Genomic DNA, 19987 nt, shown 5'->3' on the forward strand with positions numbered 1-19987 from the left:
AGGAGAGTTACAAAATGTTAGAGTTTTGTTAAGCCATACTCCCACTACATGCAGTCACAGGTGCCCTCCTGTTTGGGACATCCAAGCCATTCATCAGGTGAACCCCAACAAGGTCATGAGCTGGACGAAAAATAGGCTGGTCGACTCATCCACTTGGCTACACATGTACAAAACAAAGGACAGTTTCAAAAAGAACGCACATGGTCCCCATTCAACATATGCATGATCTGTCTGATGAGTTGACTGGCCCAATATTTTAAGTCAGGTAATCCACTAGGCAAGGATCAGGTGCCTCCATGGATGTGAGGTCACAGCTTCCTTTTTCTTTCTGCGGAAAATCTTCTGTTAAAGAGACCAAGTCTGAAACTTTGTTACTCTTGTCAAGAAGACATCAACACTAAACCAACCATAGTGCCATACATCTAGGCTGATTGGCAAGACATGAGAGCCAAATATTTAAGCTTTCTATGAAGCTTGGGGTTCCAAAGACCAAAAGGCCAGGCAAATCATGAATAACAGGATGAGTTTGTGATATGAAAATGCAAGCATTATCATGATGAAGATGCATCCAATTTAGACGTCCAAGAACAGATAGACAATGCTTTCCGCGCCGTTTCTTCGTTAAGGGGGGCTACAATGGAGAAGCCACACACAGGCACTTGAATAACGCACCAACCATCGGAGCCTCCCAAACATTTGGTGGTTTGACTGGACTGGGAACACAAACAATTATAACTTTTAGACAGGCTGATGGTAATTCAAGTGGATCATTAGGGTCTAGATGGGTGCCAGGAGTAGAGGTGAAATATACTGCCATGGAGTTCGCCATCAAAATAGAAAGGAAAAAATTAATAATAATAATCTCTGCTGACTATTGCTGAAAATGGTCATTTCAAAATCAACATCTATCACCTCTCCAGATCATGCAAGAGCACATTCCACATTTTCGCAAATCAATCAAACCAAAACCGTGCCAGCTCCTCTCTGTATCTCAATTTTTGGGGAACTGTATTTTCATCTCTTTTAAGCAAAACATCAAAATGACGTTCTTGAAGAACAAATGGAACTGAGTAATTATATTAGTTATTTCTTGTCCCTCTCCTCTTCCCTTTCCTTTTTTCTTTTAGGTTATTAATGCACTCATCATGATAACCATCATCACCTAAGCCTTATCCTAACTAATTGGGATCAACTATACGAATCCTGTTATGGAATTCTACTCTATCAATGACCTTATCTTCAAATAAACCATATGTTATGCAGGACACATGATTTAATGCTAGCATGCAACGTGGAGATTATGAAAGAGTCCATAAAGTAACTCAATGAACAAAAGATGTTAACCTACTAAGTAATTAAGAGTAAACAATAGAAAATAAAATCTGATTTAACCTAAATCACATGCCTACATGCTAAGAAATCATATAAATCAATTCAAACTAGGACCGATGAAAGGATAAAATTACCAATTTAGCATAGGCACATTCCACACTCAAGGGATAGATTTGTAGGTTTTGTGATTAGGGTTAGGATGATAAAAATATGAAATTTGAAGAATTAGGGTTCATGGGAATTGAGAATTTTAGAATTAGGGTTTTTGAAGAAATTGGGAAAAATCTAGGAGAGTCAGGGATTTTAGGTTTAGGGTTAGGGTTTAGGGAATTGAAGAAAGAGGTTTTGATATAAGGATGAAGGAAAGCCAAAAGGGGGTAGGTGGGATTCACACGTGTGGTCGTACGGTCACACGTGTGGTGTGGGATGGATGGGTTTAGGTCGGTTAGGGTTTAGATTGTGGATGGGTATAGAAAAGTTGGGTTTGGGAGAAGACGAATATCTGGGATGGGGAGAATGAAGAATCTAAAGAAAATACCTAAATGGGGAAGAAAAGAAAAGGTGCGGGGATAGATGAAGACCTAGTACATCCATTGATGAAGATTAGCCTCGCACCAATCTTCCTTCCAAATCGCATGGAAGTATCTTCAAATCACATGAAGATGGGAGAAGTAAGCAAAAGCTTTTCTTTTTTACTTTTTTTTTTAAATTACAAAATCCAATGAGGTTGGATCTCCACCTCGTGTTTTTATTATTAAAAATTCAGCATAATTACAACTATGTCACTCACTTAAGTGAAGTGGCACATACTCCAAAATAAGAAAACTAAAACATTTATTATCAATCTCAACCATCAAATAAATCTTAAAAATAACAAAAAACATAAAGAAAGCAAGATCAGAGTCCAAGGGGCCCAGATCTAAAAGATCCGGTGGCCCGATGGCCTGATCGGCAAGATCCAACGGTCGGTTCGACATGAAATAGAAATCATATGACAAAAATGATCTCCTAGGCAGCCCACATGCATCATCCCAAGGCGGGGTCTTCCTAATGCACGTCCAATGCATGTGGGGTCTTCAAAATGGCCCGGCGGGCCCCATCTAGAACTCGTCTCCCATCCACAAAGAAAACTGCACTAATGTGGGTGGTCGTATCCGTCTCTGGTACACCTGAGTAGGTCCTCTGATATCCTCATCAATTCCCTTCAGCTAAGAAGATTTCGCCTCTGGCGAAATAAAGCTGCAGTGATGCTCGAGGAGATCTGAGTCTCGTCGCTGAAGCTCTGCCTCTGTGATCCACGTACTATTTGATTTTGGTCTGACCTTCCACTTAACAAAGTATTCCTGGTAACCGCCATGTTGTGTGGAAACTGCTTCTTCATCTAAGATCTCCTCGATCTCCTCTCTTCTTGTAGGTATGGATGGTAAAGGTTGAGAAGAGGGGTCCAAGTAATGACCATGGGTTATGGGACAAGTCGGGAGCATCATCATTAAAGTTCATGTGAGGGTTAGGGGAATGTCCATGAAATGGTACAAGATCTTCCACATTAAATGTGGAACTGATACCCATGTTAGGTGGAAGATCTATCAAGTAAGCATTTGAACCAGCCTTTTCAAGATTTTATATGGTCCAGTGTTATGAGCTTGTAATTTTTATGGCTCTCTATGGAAACCCTTTTGGATGTATTTTAATCATGACTTCATCACCCATAACAAACTCTTTAAACCTATGGCGTGAGTCAACAATCATTTTGTATGTTTCATTACTTGTATTGATTATTTTTTTAATCTCCACATGCAAGTCATGCATATGTTGTGTAGATGCATGTGCAGACTCTGAAGGCCTATGGAACACAGTCATGGGTATGCAATCTATAGGGGTCCTAGGCTCATTTACTTGTCTTTCCAAATCCACTTCCTCCCCAGTACTCATTTGATTATGATGAAGGTTTGGTGGAGTTAATGCGTGAATATCCCGCATGGATGTAAGCTCATCCGGTATGCCCTCTAGAATAACAACATTGGACTCCTCTAATACTGGACTCACCTCAGATGGTAATTCTACACTACCCTCAGGTGGCATTTCCATAATAACCTTAGGTGTGACCTCACTTACCATGTGGGCATACAACGTCAAATCGGTTTTAGTCTCTCTTTTAGACTGTTTGGCATTAACTATAAGAAGAGACTTAAGCTGAAGTTTCATCACACCTTCAGGACCACGTTTCTTGACGTCCTTCTTTTCCAAGGTGCTTTTTAGCGGGAGAGGCTTCAAGACAATCATTTTGCCTCTATATAGAAACGAACACGTATTCGAGCGACCGAACAATATTGCGTCCCTGTCATATAACCAAGGCCTGCCCAAAATGATGTAGCCTATATCCATGGGCAAAACATCACACCACAACGTGTTCGTATAGGAACCAAACTGGATGGAAATGGGACAACGCTGAGAAATCGGAATCAAAGATGCATCAACCCATGAGACTCGATAAGGTTGAGGGTGAGGAACGACTAGCATATCTAAGTGGTCCACAGTGTGAGCAGATACCACATTGATGCAGCTGCCACTATCAATGATCACCTTGCAGTTTTTGCCACCACACTCGGCATAAGTGTGGAAAATTGAATTCCTGCACCAATCATCACTTTCTACAATTTGGCTTAAGGCACGGTTAATAATTGCAAGTGGCATAGTCTCAACTCCTTCAATTTGATTCCCGGCTTGTGATTTGACATCTTCCCCCATGTTGGGGTTTGCCTGAATGAAGGTTTCAAGCTGATCGATACGCGCATTGGTCACGGTCAATTGAGTCATGGTGGTCTTATTGTGCGCTTCAATAGCCGTCAGACGATTGTTGATAGCATTAAAGGCCTCGGCAATCTGCTCTAGATTCACAGTGGGATGTATACCAAAGCCACGTCCACAACAAGTGGGCATACACAAGGACACTCTAAAAGGAAACCCTAGGTCCTATGACAATGTGATGACAATGATAGTACTAACCTAGAGATTACGCTAGACACTAACCAGAAAATCCAGCAAGTTGCTATCCTCAATTCTTACGTTGAAAATTCAGTAAGATAGTAATCCTAAGGTGCCAAACTGAAAATTCAACACGGGTGTAATCCGAAAATTACAAGCTGAAAATTCAGCAATGTGATAACCTGAAATTACTATGCTGAAATTTCAGCAATGGTATAAGTGGGGATGCAAACTGAAAATTCAGCAATAAGATACTCCAACAAAAATTCAATAATATGATCCTATATGCAATGTGTACTCTACTAACCATAGATGTGACTCTAACCTAGATGCAACACAAAAATCTTACGCTAAAACTATCTCTCTAATACCAAATTTGATGCAGGACACATGATTTAATGTTAGCATGCAACGTGGAGATTATGAAAGAGTCCATAAAGTAATTCAATTAACAAAAGATGCTAACCTACCAAGTAATTAAGAGTAAACAATAGGAAATAAAATCTGATTTAACCTAAATAACATGCTCGCATGCTAAGAAATCACATAAATCAATTAAATCTAGGACCGATGGAAGGATAGAACTACCAATTTAGCATAGGCACGTTCCTCACTCAAGGGACAGATTTGTAGGTTTTGTGATTAGGGTTAGGATGGGAAAAATATGAAATTTGAAGAATTAGGGTTCATGGGAATTGAAAATTTTGGAATTAGGGTTTTTGAAGAAATTGGAAAAAAACTACGAAACTTAGGGATTTTAGGTTTAGGATTAGGGTTTTGGGAATGAAAGAAAGGGGTTTTGATATAAGGATGATGGAAAGCCAAAAGGGGCTAGGTGGGATTCACACGTGTGGCGTGAGATGGCTGGGTTTAGGTTGGTTAAGGTTGTAAATTGCGGATGGATATGAGAAAGTTAGGTTTGGGAGAAGACGAAGATTTCGGATGGGGAGAATGAAGAACCTGAAGAAAAAACCTGGATGGGGAAGAAAAGAGATGATGGTGTGGGGATAGATGGAGACTTTGCACTTCCGTTGATGAAGAATAGCCTCGTTCCAATCTTTCTTCTAAATCGCATGGAAGTATCTTCAAATCGTATGAAGATGGGAGAAGAAAGCAAGAGCTTTTCTCTCTCTCTTTTTTTTTAATTTTTTTATTTTCTTAATCACGAAATCCAATGGGATTGGATCTCCACCCCCCTGTGCTTTTATTATTAAAAATTCGAAATTAAAAATTCAGCGTAATTACAACTATGCCACTCAATTAAGTGAAGTGGCCCATTGTTCAAAATAAGAAAACTAAAACATTTATTATCAACCTTAACCATCAAATAAATCCTAAAAATAAGAAAAATATATAAAGAAAGCAAGATCAGAGTCCAAGGTGGCCCGATGGCCTGATCGACAAGATTCAACGGTCGGATCGACACGAAATAGAAATCCAATGACAAAAATGATCTCCTAAACAGCCCACATGTATCATCCCAAGGTGGGGTCTTCCCGATGCACATCCAATGCATGCGGGGTCTTTAAAATGGCCGGGCGGGCCCCATTTGAAACTCGTCTCCCATCCACGAAGAAAATTGCGCTAATGCGAGTGGTCATCTCTGTCTTTAGTACACCTGAGTAGGTACTCTGATGTCCCCATCAATATGTCATCAAATGGTTATTTATCCATTCAATTTTCTCGTATATGTAGTCTGTAGCTATGGAATGTTTTCTGTACCTTCAAGTAGAAATTATGGCAGCAGTAGTGGAAGATGAGGGCTTCAGGTGAGTGAATTTATTGAATTTACAAACAAATGCACGTCTATTCAAGAAGTGCTACCAAAACAACAGACACTCCAATACGCAAACAGTTTACATTTGTGAATCGAACATCAAAATAACGACAGAAAAAGGACATGAATTAAGGCACCACCAATAGTGTAGGAGATGCCATTCTGTGGTGTTTCTTGCACTGACCTAGGACTATGAATGGGCAGTCAAGATGTCAGAGCATGGTCCTGACTGATTATGTGCTAGGTTGTCACGGAAGATGGAAGATAGGGAAGTGTGGCTTATCACATGGAGTATGGCATCAAGTAGTGGAGCACAACTGAGCCAGCACTCTATCAGATACTTCAGTAGCGTGACAAAGAATTTTGAAGTTCAAATAATAAACCAGCCACTTACATGACTAAAGACAACATCCTTTCTCCTGCCTACAAACAAATAAATTTCCAATGGACTTGAGGAAGGAAATCTTTACCAAGTAAACTGGTCCATGAATTGTATCAATACAGAGTCCTGCACCTGGTGGTAAGGTAAGATCTACACATGCTGATACAGAAACAATGTCTGGAACATCGACTTTGACAGCTGATTTACCGATGTATGCTGCAGTATATGACCTAACAGAAGGACTTTCAACCTTGTTAACCTGCAGAAACAGATTCAGCACATTCACTTGAGAATTTCAATAACAACAACAATCAGCCTCAAACACCTGAGTTCGATCAGGCGCTACTAAAACCAAATAAATGCATAAAATAGGAGAAACTCCATTAATGGAGAGTAGGGAGAGGGAATGAAATGGTAAGAGGAAGAGTATGGTTGGTTTTTCTTGAGAGTTTTGGAAGGATTAAGGGGGTTTTCAAGAGGTTGGGGTGTTTGAAATTACTCATAACATTGTCATCAAATCCCAGCACCCTCATTCAGCTCCTCTACCTCTCTGTCCCCCTCCACGTCTCCTCCCCTATTTGGCATTCTATGACACCAGATACTGGATATCTTTAAAATCAAACTATCCAATGGATTTAGTACAGTTGCAGTCTCTACCATTATCTGAAGAATTAGTTGCTCATGCTTAAATTCAAAAAAAAAAAAAAAAAAAAAGGACAGAGAGGAGTACATAATATCCAGATTTTTGGAGGTTGCATTTTTTTTATTTTTTTATTTTTATAAAAATCTTTTGAAGGTTATTTCCACTCACTGCTCTCTGGTAGAGGAATCATATATCATATTTATAGTTTAACCACTTGACTTCCATCTGAGCTCAAAATAAATAAATAAATATCTATTCGAGCTAAACAAGTTGCCCCATTGTTTTTAACAGCAAGTTGCAGCATACACATAAATGCGGTAAACAAATTGCAATGCAAAAAAGATAAATAGAAAAAAAAAAAAAAAGGTTTTTTAATTAATAAATAAGATTTTATTAAGAAAAAGAGAAGGAGAAAGATTACAATAGAGGAAGGAATCCCTGAAAAGAAGGGTTCTACCCACCCTTTCTCTATACACAGTATCAACAACAGAATTTCCCTCCCATGAGGATGAGAAGTAACCCCAGCAGAACTACAGAATTCCTTAAATCTCTTCAACCCAGATAGGAAAGCTCCAGAGACAGTTTCTTGAAGCAGCCTATAAGACTCTATATAGATTTTATATGGGCATTAAGTGATTCATGATCGAGGACCACACATCCCTTTTACCATACCAAATATAAAATCCAAAATGTACAAACTCAGAGATAATGACAAGATAAATCAACTGTGAGAAGATATTTATATGATATTTTCCTGTGATAAACAAAGGATAATAATTTACCCATCTGAAGCTCATTTACATCAAAAGCCAGGAATAGTAATCTGACCTGCTGAAGTCCTTCATGATTCAAAACAAATTGGGATCTTCTCCAATCACTGTGAGGTGCAATTGGATTCCCTGCAGGTGGTGCGGTCAAATATCCCACCTTAAAATAGGGCAGAGGTAGCTGGCAAGAAATGGTGTTTTTTGTCAATAAACTACAAAAACACTCATAACCTGGCAACGCTTGAATTTAATAATTAAAAATGGTAACAAGATTATTTCCCTACAAATATTTAGTCATCTAATTTTCTTAGTAGGTGTGCTGGGTGTGAATCCAGAAATCAATGTTGAAGCCAAGAATGCCTACCATTGATCTATGGGCTCAAACCCATCACCTAGATTCCCATAAGGCAAGGCATTTCTAATATAATGTTTTCCAAGAGTTGGGCGAACAATTTGTCTTACAGGAAGAAAGAGAGGAATTCCTGAACACAATCAAGCATGGCAAGTTATGTACAAGCAAAATGGACAAATGAAATAGCTGAAATAATCTACTTTTATGATTGACCAGAGATAAAAATTAGTATAAGGCTGTAGGATTTGCAACAGAGACATTGGTGGAACATTTACCACCGGAAAAGAACTATTGGTTCCTACATTGTCAGGTAGATAATATCAAAAGCCAATGCGTTCAAATACTAATATAATGTGTTATGGAACCGTAACTCACTAGACTAATTTTGCAGCAGACATCAAACATTTGCAGACTATACTTCCACGGAATCATGCTGACAAAAGAATTTAAAAGTAATACTCACGTATTCCTCATCCTACTAGAATGACAAACGCACATCAGTCTCATCTGTGAACTTAAGTGGAACTTTTGTCTCCAAGTAAGCTTTTGAATCTTCCCATCTCCCTTGGATGACATTCACTGGAATACTCGGCTGGTTTGGCATGGCTTTATTTATTTATTATAACAAATTTGGGTGCACAGTGTTGAGTGTGTAGGCAGCTGACTATCGTAAGCATGAAAAGGTAATTAAACAAATATCTGGAGGCCATTCAAAACAAAGGCAAAGTTTGCTGGCTCGTCTGCCATAGTTTCCTTCTCGTGAATATTCACAAATTGAGAGCAGACGAGAGGTCAGTGGACTGGTTCCTTTTGGTGACTACTGGGGATATGAGAGCTAACAGGAGGTCAATGGACCCCATGGAAAGAATTTTGGAAGCACTGAGAGAGGTCCAAGTTGTCCCAAGTATAGCAGAAAACAAATATGAGAATCCCAATGATCCATATAATTGCCGATGTAATAACCAATACCACCTTGTAATATCCAATACCACCTTGTAATATCCAATACCACCTTGACCTGAGTTACCTTCAACTTAGCCATTGATTCAGGAGCATCTAAGAAGCAGGAGAGTCGAAAGGGATCATGATACCAATAAGCAGTAACCTATTTTTTTCTCACTTTTTTTTAATGAAACTTTTCAGGTAGCAAATTGATGACAAGATAGATCGAGTGATGGCACTAACAAAGTAGTCCTTGGATCATATTCAGAGTAACAAGAAGACTCGAAAGAGTCTGATCTGAAATTGGATGGCTGAATTTGTGAATGATCTACATGGGAGACCCACAACCCTACTCCATGATTAGATCATTATTCAAAGTATTTCAGGAATTTGTGTTAGGCATCTTCTTGTGTAATTAATGTTTTAAATGTCTAGGTTCATTGTAAAGTGTCTTCAGATTTATTGTTTAAAATAAAGTGTCTAGATACATTGTTTAAAATAATGTCTAGATTCGTTGATTAAAATTAAGTATCTAGGTTCATTATTTATAATAAACTGTCTAGGTTCATTGTTTAAAGTGTCTAGATTCTGGTTTTCCATCTATAAATATGTAACCCTTGCTAGAAAGAAAGGACAATGGAATCTCCATAATTCTTTGCATATTAAAGAGTTCTTAGCTTGGTTTTTTGGTGTGAGAACCTTGTTGGTAGAGCCTGTTAGGACATGAAATCAACAACGGTAAGGTGGTATTTTATGTTTCTTGCTTGTGCCAACTCTTTAGTTCTTGTGATATCTCACATTAAGGAGTTGTGGTTGCTTCATAAATGATGTCAGAATGATACAAAATTGCTCTCGTAGTCCTGTTTGAAGGCTTATTGAATTCGCTCTCCAACAAAATCAAGATCATATTATTCAAAAAAAAAAAAATAGAGGTAATGGTAATTTTATTAACAAATTGCCAAGATGGTGCAGCAGCAAACTAAAAAAAAAAGAAAAAAAAGAAGAAGAAGAAGAAGAAGATCACAAGAAGCAAACCTCCCCACTGAATTACATAGACAAAATACACTCATTCTCCCACCCAGTGCTTTAAATATCAATGATATCAGCCGATATATCCCACGATATATCTTGTATCGCACCCACCTGTGCGATACGATACGCACAAGTAGTGGGATATATCTCACATGATCGATCCAGTGAGCATTTTTTATTTTTGATCCTTTTTTTTTTCTTTTGTAAATCATGTTAAATCGGTGTCCAATTGTTACAAATCCATGATTTTTCATGTTTTGCATGAAAAAGATTAGAAGCTTCGCTTTCAAAATTTGGAGGACATGGGCCCAGTTGCAGAAAATTGAAAAAAAAATATATATATATATTCCCAATTTTGCGCAAATCAGTTGCAATCATCATGTCCAAACATAAAATCAAACAAGTATGCAGCGTTCGAGTTGTCGGTATCGCTACAAGTTTCGCTAGCCGGAGATAAAGATATAATATCGTTATCGCCAATAATATCGCCGAGAACCGGAAATGCAGGGAAAGAGGAGGAAATATGGAGAAAATGGTGCAATTTTTCAGTGAAACTTCAAGATATACCTAAATACACATATTTACATATTCAGGACTGAAAAAATTGCAAAAAGAATGCATTGAATAATAAGTTTCCATTTAATGGGGGCCAAAAGTCATGCATTGCCGTAAGAAATCACTCAAATAGTAATCAAAATGAGTTTATATAAATATAAGTATAGCTAAAATATAATAATTAAAATAAGTAAAAGTAAATGAATTAAAAAAGTTTTTGGACAGCTTTGAGACAATGCTACTTTTCACTTCCCTCGTCTGGATGGCTTGGATCATACAATTGTTGTTGTTAAACAACCAACATCAAATGGGCCACTGCCAAGAAAAAGGGAAAAAAAAAAAACTAATCCAAAACTTCTGTAGCCCCATGAATCTTTCAATGGTGGAGGTTTAATTTGCATTATTTCCGATCATGTGACCCACTTGAGTTTTGGATATGCCACATTTTTTGGCCCATGTCCTAAAATGATTTAGAAAAATAGATGGGCGGAGTAGGTTTCTCACAAATATCACGGTGGGTCCACTTACCATTCATGGCAAGCCCTTCTTTGAAGGCTGTGTAGGAGTGGATTGCAGATTGAGCAACTCTTAATGTACTGAGTAAACTCCATGGGGTCCACCGTGATTTATGTATTTTATCTACTCCGTCCATCCATTTTACCAAACAATTTTAAGGCTTTATTCCAAAAATGAAGCATATCCAAAGCTTAAGTGGGCCACACCATAGGAAATAGTGTGAATCGAACGTCTATCGTTGAAACATTCTTGATGGTCATAGAAGTTTTAAATGAAGCTAATATTTGTATTTTCCATCTATCTGTGTCTTTGTGATCTTATGAGTAGGTTGGATAACAAATAAACATCACTATAGGCCCTAAAAAGGTTTCAACGTTGGAAATCATCATTCTCGTGATTTCCTGTGGCGTGGTCCAATTGAGCTTTGGATATGCTTCAATTTTTGGCTCAACCCCTAAAATGAGCACGAAAAGTGGATGGACGATGTGGATAAAGCCCATACATTCATGGTGGGCCCAACATAGTTCACCTAGTACATTAAAACCATACGAGTAACCCAGTACGGTGGGATTTCTTCACAGTCCATTATTGGGCCATGGGGCTACATCAATAATATAAGATGTATATCTACACCGTCCATTCACTTTGGCAGATTATTTTAGGGTATGGGCCACAAAATCAGTCAGATCCAATTCTGAGGTGGACCACACCATAGAAAATAGTGGTCATTGAATGGCCACCATTAAAAACTTCTTGGGGCCCAAAAGTTTTGATCATCAGCCTGATAATTGTGTTTTCCCTTCATTCAGGTCTATGTGAACCTAGTAAAGTGGTTGGGTGGCAAATAAAAAGTACAATGGGCCTTAAAAGAATTTTAATGGCAAGCGTTCAATCACATTGTTTCCCGTGGTGTGGTCCACCTGAAATGTGGATCTAACTGATTTTTTAGCTCATTCCATAAAATGAGTGTCCAAAATAGATGGACGGAGCATATAAAATATGTTACATCCTAGTGGGGCCCATAATACCGTAAGCAGCTACGACTCGACTGCAACATGAGCATCATCAGTGTCCCAAAAAAAAAAGGACGCGGATTAGATACTGATAGGTTGAGTAGCGAGTGGGCTACTAAAGTGACGTCACCAAGTTCTGTGGACACCACTATGATGTATGTGTTGTATCCACACCGTCCATCCATTTTGAGATATCATTTTAGGGCATGAACCAAAGAATGAGGCTGATAAAAAGCAGTAGTGGACCCCACCATTGAAAACAGTAGGGAAAGTGATTCCCACTATTGAAACTATCCTAAGGCCCACCATAATGTTTACTTGAAATCCAACTTGTTCAAAAGTTCCAAAAAACATGAAATAAGGGAAAACACAAATATCAGTTAATCTAAAACTTTTGTGACCTTCAGAAGTTTTTAATGGTGGGCGTCACTGTCCCCACTGTTTTCTGTACTGGGGTCCACTGGAGCTTTGGATTTAACTCATTCTTTGGATATTGTCTAAAATGATATCTACAAATGGATGGAAGGTGTGGATACAAAACATACATCATGGTGGGGCCCACGGAACTTGGTGACGTCACTTCAGTAGTTAGTTTAGCTAGTAAACCTGTCGGTAGCTAATCTACGCCTGAAAAAAGGGGTCCGATGCCATTTTCCAAAGGGGAATAGGGTTTTCCGTTTCTATTTGGAACCCAAATCCCAATCTAAGGGTTTCCATTTCGAACCCAAATCTCCAAATCGAACCAAAATTCCCAAGAGAGCACAAATTATTTGCCGGAATTCTCGTTGATTTTGAAAATTTTCATCCATTCGAAGAAAAAAAAGAAAGAGGGGAGGTTTTTTCATACCTGCAGAAGACCGAAACACATCTGTTGTCGATCAAGGCCCACCGAATTCTTCTTCCGATCAGGCGTACCTCTTCTACAGGTACCGAAATCACCTTCTTACAATTTTTTTATATTTTATATTTTATTTTTTGGCATTTACGATGCTCTCCCCAAAATTTCTGATAGTGCTTTTTTATTGGCGAAATGGAGTTGGTAGCTACAACGAATTTGTCGCCCGGCAACTCTGATTATCGGGGAAACTCTAAAAAATTGCCGATAATTCGCCTAAAACTGGCAGAGAAATGAAAAAAGGGGTTTTCGGTGTCGCAACGCTGGCGACACCGATATTATCGACTTTTCGCCGATAACTTAAACACTGCATATATGTAACTTGATCTAGTGATTCTTCTTTTTCTTTTGAGTGTATTGCTTGTGTTTCCACACGTCGTCTTATAAATGATATGAATAGACGTTGAATATACTTACATCAATTCAGTTAGACAACACATAGATTAAGACCCCATACAAAGAAAACCTATTATGCGCACTTGTTTTTTGTAACGTTTTGATTTATAAGTGTGTATTGATGTCTTTTTAAACGATCGTTGAAGTTTCATTGAAAAATACGACCAATTTCCCAATGTTTCCCCATGTTTCCAACAACAGCGATACATTATGCTATACAACCGACATATCCCATGCAATAACCGATACGTATCTGTATCCCAAGGGTGTGATACGTAACGCGATACCGATATTTCGAACACTGCTCCCACCATTACACGCACACGCATTCCATGACAAAACCCCTCGCCGTCACCCTTAGCCACTCAAGAGTTCTAGCTAACATTATTGAAGCACCTCCCGTTTCTCTCCTCCCAAATCGCCCAAAGACTCGTGAATAAACATTGCCGCCACAAAGCCTTCTTCTCCACAGCATGCTAAGCCATCTACAAATTACTAGCTGAACTCAGCATGAACCAAGATACACTTAAAATAGTGAAAAAAAAAAAAAAAAAAAAAAAAAAATTCCACACCTTGAGAGAAAATGGGCAATGGAGGAAGAGATGATTGACTGATTCGGAGTTAGCACCGCACATCAAGCAAACATTAGGTAATATCATCCCCTGTTACTAACGATTCTCTAGGCCCAAGACACTTTCCCTACCGACAAGCCAAGCCAAAAGCTACAATGTTCGGAGCGGCATTGTAGAACCACATATATTGTATTCTTGGATGCTCCATCCACCCCTAGCTTGTGAAGCATTTGGTAGAATGACCTAACTAAGAAACTCCTTGATTTGTCCCTTTGCCACATCATTTGGTCCTTTTACCCGCTAGCCAAATAACACAAATGAATGACTTTAAGAAGCAAAGTCATTACTATCACCTCTTCATCCGAAAGGAACAAACAGCATGGTGGGGACCACACCACAAAGTTACTACACATCCAGACATAGCATGTTACCAGTATGTTGTGGGTCAAAGTCAGTCGAGCAATTTTTGGAAAAAAATTTTGCAAAGATGTATCTCCAAACCACACATCTTTCCAAAATTGAATCTTCTCCCCCATCCCTAAGACAAAAACCAATCCCTTCAACAAAAGCTTGACTTTATTGAAAGAATCCTTGTCCAAATCATCGAGGCTCTATACAAGGATGATTCCTTAGTGCACCACCCTCCTACACCACAACCATATTTGGTAGCTATTTTAACCCTCCATAATGCATCTTCCTTCATCTCCAACCTCCATAACCGCTTACACAACATCGCTCTACCCATCACCTTCGAGTCCTTAATTCCAACCCCTCACTCATCATAAGGCTTACACACCTCTTTCCAACTTAACAAATGGAACTTGGAACGCAATCTATCCAATCTCACTAGCACTGACTTTGGACAGCAAAAGAGTGACATAAAGTACATCGGCAAATTTGTTTCAATTAGAGTTATACGACCCAGAAGGGATAGACACCGGCACTTCCATCGAGATAATTTCCTTTCAACCCTTTACACTACTACATTCCATGGATGTTTTTCTAGCTTGCCAATGCACAATGGCAACCCAAGATAGGTGGAAGAGAAGGATCCCGCCTCATACCTAAAAATGTTAGCCAGCTTCAGAAGATCCTCCCTAGGCAAGTGAACACCTAGCATTACATTTTAGCAATATTCACCTTCAATTCGAAAACAACTTCAAAACATCGAATAACCATTTTCAAATTTTCCACCATAACCTCATCAACATCGCAAAACAAGAGTGTAGCATCTACTAACTAAAGATGGGAAACCAAGGAGCTAATCCTATCCGCACAGAAACAACAAAAGAGATAACTTTGTTACCCACATTCAATCATTCTACCCAGCGCTTCGGCTACCACCACAAAAATGAGAGGGGATAGCGGATCACCTTGCCTCAATCCTCTCGAGCAATGGAAAAAACCTTTCCAAAATCCGTTAACCAACACCAAGAATTTGGCAAAGCTAATACACTTCTTCACCTATCCCCTCCACGTCACCCCACATCCGATTCTCCCAAGCATGTAGTCCAAAAAGCCCCAATCCATATGATCATAAGCTTTACAAATATCCAGCTTACAGACGACGCTACATAACCTTTCCTTGTATCTACAGTCTATGCACTCGTGAGCTATTAGAGCGCTATTCAGAATTCATCGACCCACAACGAAAGCACCTTGGAACTTGGAAATTACATTTGCTAGCATCCCTCTAAATCTATATGCTAGAATCCTAGCAATGATTTGTAGATGTTTCCAATTAAGCTAATGGGTCTATAATCTTTTAGTTTTTCTACTCCTATAACATTAGGAATCAACGCAATGAATAAGGCCCCGATTTCCTTCGAGAGCTTCCCCCGATTGTGAAACTCCTTCAAGAACTCCCTCACATCCCCTTCCACACTTTCCCAAAACATCTGGAAAAAAATGCTAAAGGAAATCCATCCGGCCCTGATGCTTTCTCTTCTCAAAGAGTCCACAGCTTCCTTGATTTCAGCTTTAGAAAATTACTCCAACAAGTCTGCTTTCATCTTTGAGACGCTTTAAAAGTGCAAAATATCTAGAATTGGCCTTTTCCACCCTTCTGTTGTCAACGAGTCTTTATATAATCAAACTACCATATTACAAATCCATTTTTTTCTCTTCCTTGACTTCAGCTTTAGAAAACTCCTCCTCATGCAAGTCCACTTCCATCCTTGAGATGCCCTAAAAGTGCGAATTATCTAGAATTGCCCCTTTTCACCCTTTACATCTTGCTCAAGGCACTCACTATGCCATAAAAAAATCTTGTATTCTTGTCACTCCCCTTTAGCCAAGCAACCCCCGATCTTTACTTCCATTTGATCTCTTTCACCTTAAGGCAACTTGTGTATTCTTTTTCTTTTCTTTTCTTTTTTTCTTTTTTTTTCTTTTTTACATTGGATAATTTTATTCAAAAAGGCCGCAGCCGAAGATTTACAAAGAAACCAAAAAGAAGCCAAACAAGAGGGGGGGAAAACAACTCTAACAAACTATTAGGGAAATGAGTGATTGCCTTTGCCACATTTGCTCACTCCATCACATGCATTTTGACCCTATTAAAAACCTCTGATATATGCCCTACCTGATTCCTAAAGCAACGATTATTCCTCTCCAACCATAGGAACCATAGCCCTGCTACTAAGCATAATCACTCTGCTTTTTTCCCTTTCTTCCCTAAGCCAACTCCATGCCACATTAGAAAGAATTGACCAATGGATCCCAGCCACACCCATACCATTCCAAACAAATTCAAAAAACATTCCCACATCCTTCTTACAAATGAACAATGAAGAAATAGATGATCCACCAATTCCCCATCCTACTAGTACATTAAACAAACATTCGGAATAATCAGCTTCCTCTTGCGAAGATTATCAACCATTAACACCTTGTTACACCCACAAGCCAACGCTACAAGCTTAGGAGGAGCCCCATATCGCCAAACATAAGTTGTCTAACAAACCCCCTTGCTAGAACCTCCGCCACTAAGCATTTTGAAGAAAGATGACTTTTCAAGGATCCACAATAACAAATCGAACTATGATAACATAGGATACACCTTGTAGAGCAACTTGAGCTAGTTAACCAACTCCTCGATCTGGTCATCGTCTAAATTTCTCTTACACGACAATGCCCAAATAATTTCCCCACCTTGCACATTGAAACAATTAGCAACCAAAATATTCATCTCTATCAAACAACTCGCTAGACAAGGAAAGACCTCACACAATTTCTATTGCCCCACCCATGTCCTCCCAAAACCTAATGTTCAAACCATTTCCTAGAGAGAAACCTACCCCTTCCCACACCTTGCCTTTTATTGATGCCATCGATTTCCAAAGATAGGAAGATCTATATAGGGAAGATGATCGAATCCACCTTCTTCTTTTCCTACCCACCACCTCACTCCATAGGCTACCCTCTTCCACCCTGAACCTCCAAACCCATTTTCCTAATAAAGTCATATTCACTACCTCTAAGCTTCCCAAACCTACTCCCCCTTGATCCCATTGTTTGCACACATTCTCCCACTTCATAAGATGAAATCTATTTTTCTATTCCACTCCCCTCCATAGGAAGTCCTTTTTTTCCCAGTTTAATCAAATATCGACTTTGGGCATTTAAAAAAAGACATGAAATAAATCGGGAGGTTCAACATTGCCACCTTGGTTAAGTTTAGCCTCAGACATCTTGCGTATTCTTGCCCAAAACTCCTTCAAAGAAATGTATCTTTCTCAGATAAAACCACATCCTTAGCTTTAATGTCAAGTTTATGAAATCCTACTTACGATTTCCTCTATTTCCCCCTCCCCCCTACCTAATAGCTCTTTTTTTTTCTTTTTTTTTTTCCATTTTTTGATTTTCCTCTTCATTAGCTTCATCTTCTGACTTAATCTACTGTCGGATGAGCCTTTTCTTCTTGAAATCACCACTTCAGATATAGTTACAAATCTCCCAAACATACACTTGAAATTGAGCTCTGTCCACCCCTCTAGGTAGTTTTCCACAAAGAGGGTGGGGAGCTTAGGGATTGAGCCCAGTCGTATCGAAACCTTCTTCCCTACTATCAGAGGCTTCATGCCTATTTGCTTCCATCCATCACCCTTTGCCTTCTCATTCACCATTTCTCCATCAACCATTTGCCCTCATCACACCCGCTAGACGTTTGATCCTCCCATCCACTGACTATTTCTCTTTTGTTGCCCCATCTAGCCGATGCTCACCCCTTTGTTAACCACCCGACCTGCTTCATCAACCTCCTTCAACCCTTGACTGGAGATATTCCTGGTGCACCATTAAATCCTACTCCACCCTCCAACTCGACACCCCTTTCCCGTGAGCCTCCATTAATAGGCATATTTTTTTCTCTTACTTCCCACCTTCCAAACCGACTCTTGATCTCTTGAACTACATCTTCGTGTCCTGATTTCCTCTTATCCTCACGAATGATTTCCTCGGTTCCTGCCCTACTCCTAATCTTTCTTCTTCTTCTTCTTCTTCTTCTTATGTTTTTGAAAGATGATAATTTTATTGGGCTAACCACCAAAAAGAGAGACAAAAACAAAAACGAACACAACTGAGAAGAAAAGTCAAAAAGGAAACAATGAACCAAAGACCCCAAAACTTTACAGGACAAACCCAGCAAAACTAAACAAACACACCGCATTGGGGAGCCCACTCCCTAACAAAACAAGCTACCTTAATAGCAGCCCTCCCTCTCGATTCCTTAGAATTACAGAAGCATTAATTATTTCACTCTAACAAAATAGCCCAAAACGAAGCCAGCAACGCCGCTCTCCACTTTTTTTTCTGCCCAAGGAGCCTCCTTCAAAGTGCCACAAAAGAAAGAAATCAGGAACCATAACAACCATCACCCAGCTGACTAAGGCTGCTCTAAAGATGCCTAACCAAACTATTCAAGAAAAAGAGCAATGAAGAAACAGGTGGTCCACTGACTCTTTTGCGTTCAGACATAACAGGCAACCGTTGGGGATTATGAAAGACCTCTTTCGCTGGTTATCCCAAAAAACAAAAAGGAGAAACAAGAAACCACAAAAATGCCCTCAGTTGGGCAAGGATTTGCTAAAGAAGGGAAGGAATTCTTAAGACGGGAAGCACAAGAAACGAACTCTACTGCCCTTCCCTATCATAAACCTGAACCTAGCTGAAACAAAATGGGACATTTTAGCTATAGACTTCCAGAGAAAAGAAGTCCTATAAAAGGAAGAATCTATAGTCCACCAACCTATAGTCGTGGTATCATATTTAGCAGTTATAACCCTTCTCTAGAGGGAGGAGTCCTCAACCCCAAATATCCACACCCACTTTCCCAACAAGGCCGAATTGACCATATACTGACTTTTTATACCAGCACCTTCAGCAAATGGCTTGCAAACCTCATTCCACTAGGGAAGGAGCCACTTGGAAAAGACCGAGGACAACTCTTCCCAAGAACTGGGTCTAAGTGATGGGTGATTGGGACCATACACTCTCAAAAAGACCCACTTGAACGCAGACGCAACCTCCATGAAGACTATATTCACACACACACACAAAAAAAAAAAAACCCCCACTCAAGAATCTTCTTTCCTCCATAACATCAGAATCCCTCTCGACACCCCAACAAAGTCTAGTGCTACCCACCCAACAGGCTTACAGCCCCAAACAGACTCAACTAAATGATGGTCCACACTTTGGAGCATAGACTCCTAGAGGACAATGATAGCGGCCCTGGACTTTTTACAGACCGACTTTACAATGAGACGCTTTTGGGGGCATCCCAACCCTCAAACATTCCAAGATAGAAACTTCATTGGGAAACTATT

The 19987-nt window shown here is 39.4% G+C and overlaps 1 protein-coding gene across 2 annotated transcripts in view; it reads right to left on the reverse strand.

Annotated features, from left to right (window-relative positions):
* Window positions 1–19987, reverse strand: part of LOC131248579 (protein HLB1) — a 77596-nt gene that overhangs the window by 534 nt on the left and 57075 nt on the right. Inside the window, exons 12-13 of one of the 2 annotated variants that reach the window (XM_058248922.1) lie at window positions 7948–8067; window positions 6565–6735 (exon numbers count right to left, since the gene is read on the reverse strand). In XM_058248922.1, coding sequence (XP_058104905.1) covers window positions 6565–6735; window positions 7948–8067 — 291 coding nt within the window. The remainder of the gene's footprint in view (window positions 1–6564; window positions 6736–7947; window positions 8068–19987) is intronic. The other variant, XM_058248923.1, reaches the window with a different exon arrangement.

The sequence above is a fragment of the Magnolia sinica genome, chromosome 6 (assembly GCF_029962835.1).
Source record: "Magnolia sinica isolate HGM2019 chromosome 6, MsV1, whole genome shotgun sequence".
Classification (NCBI taxonomy): domain Eukaryota; kingdom Viridiplantae; phylum Streptophyta; class Magnoliopsida; order Magnoliales; family Magnoliaceae; genus Magnolia; species Magnolia sinica.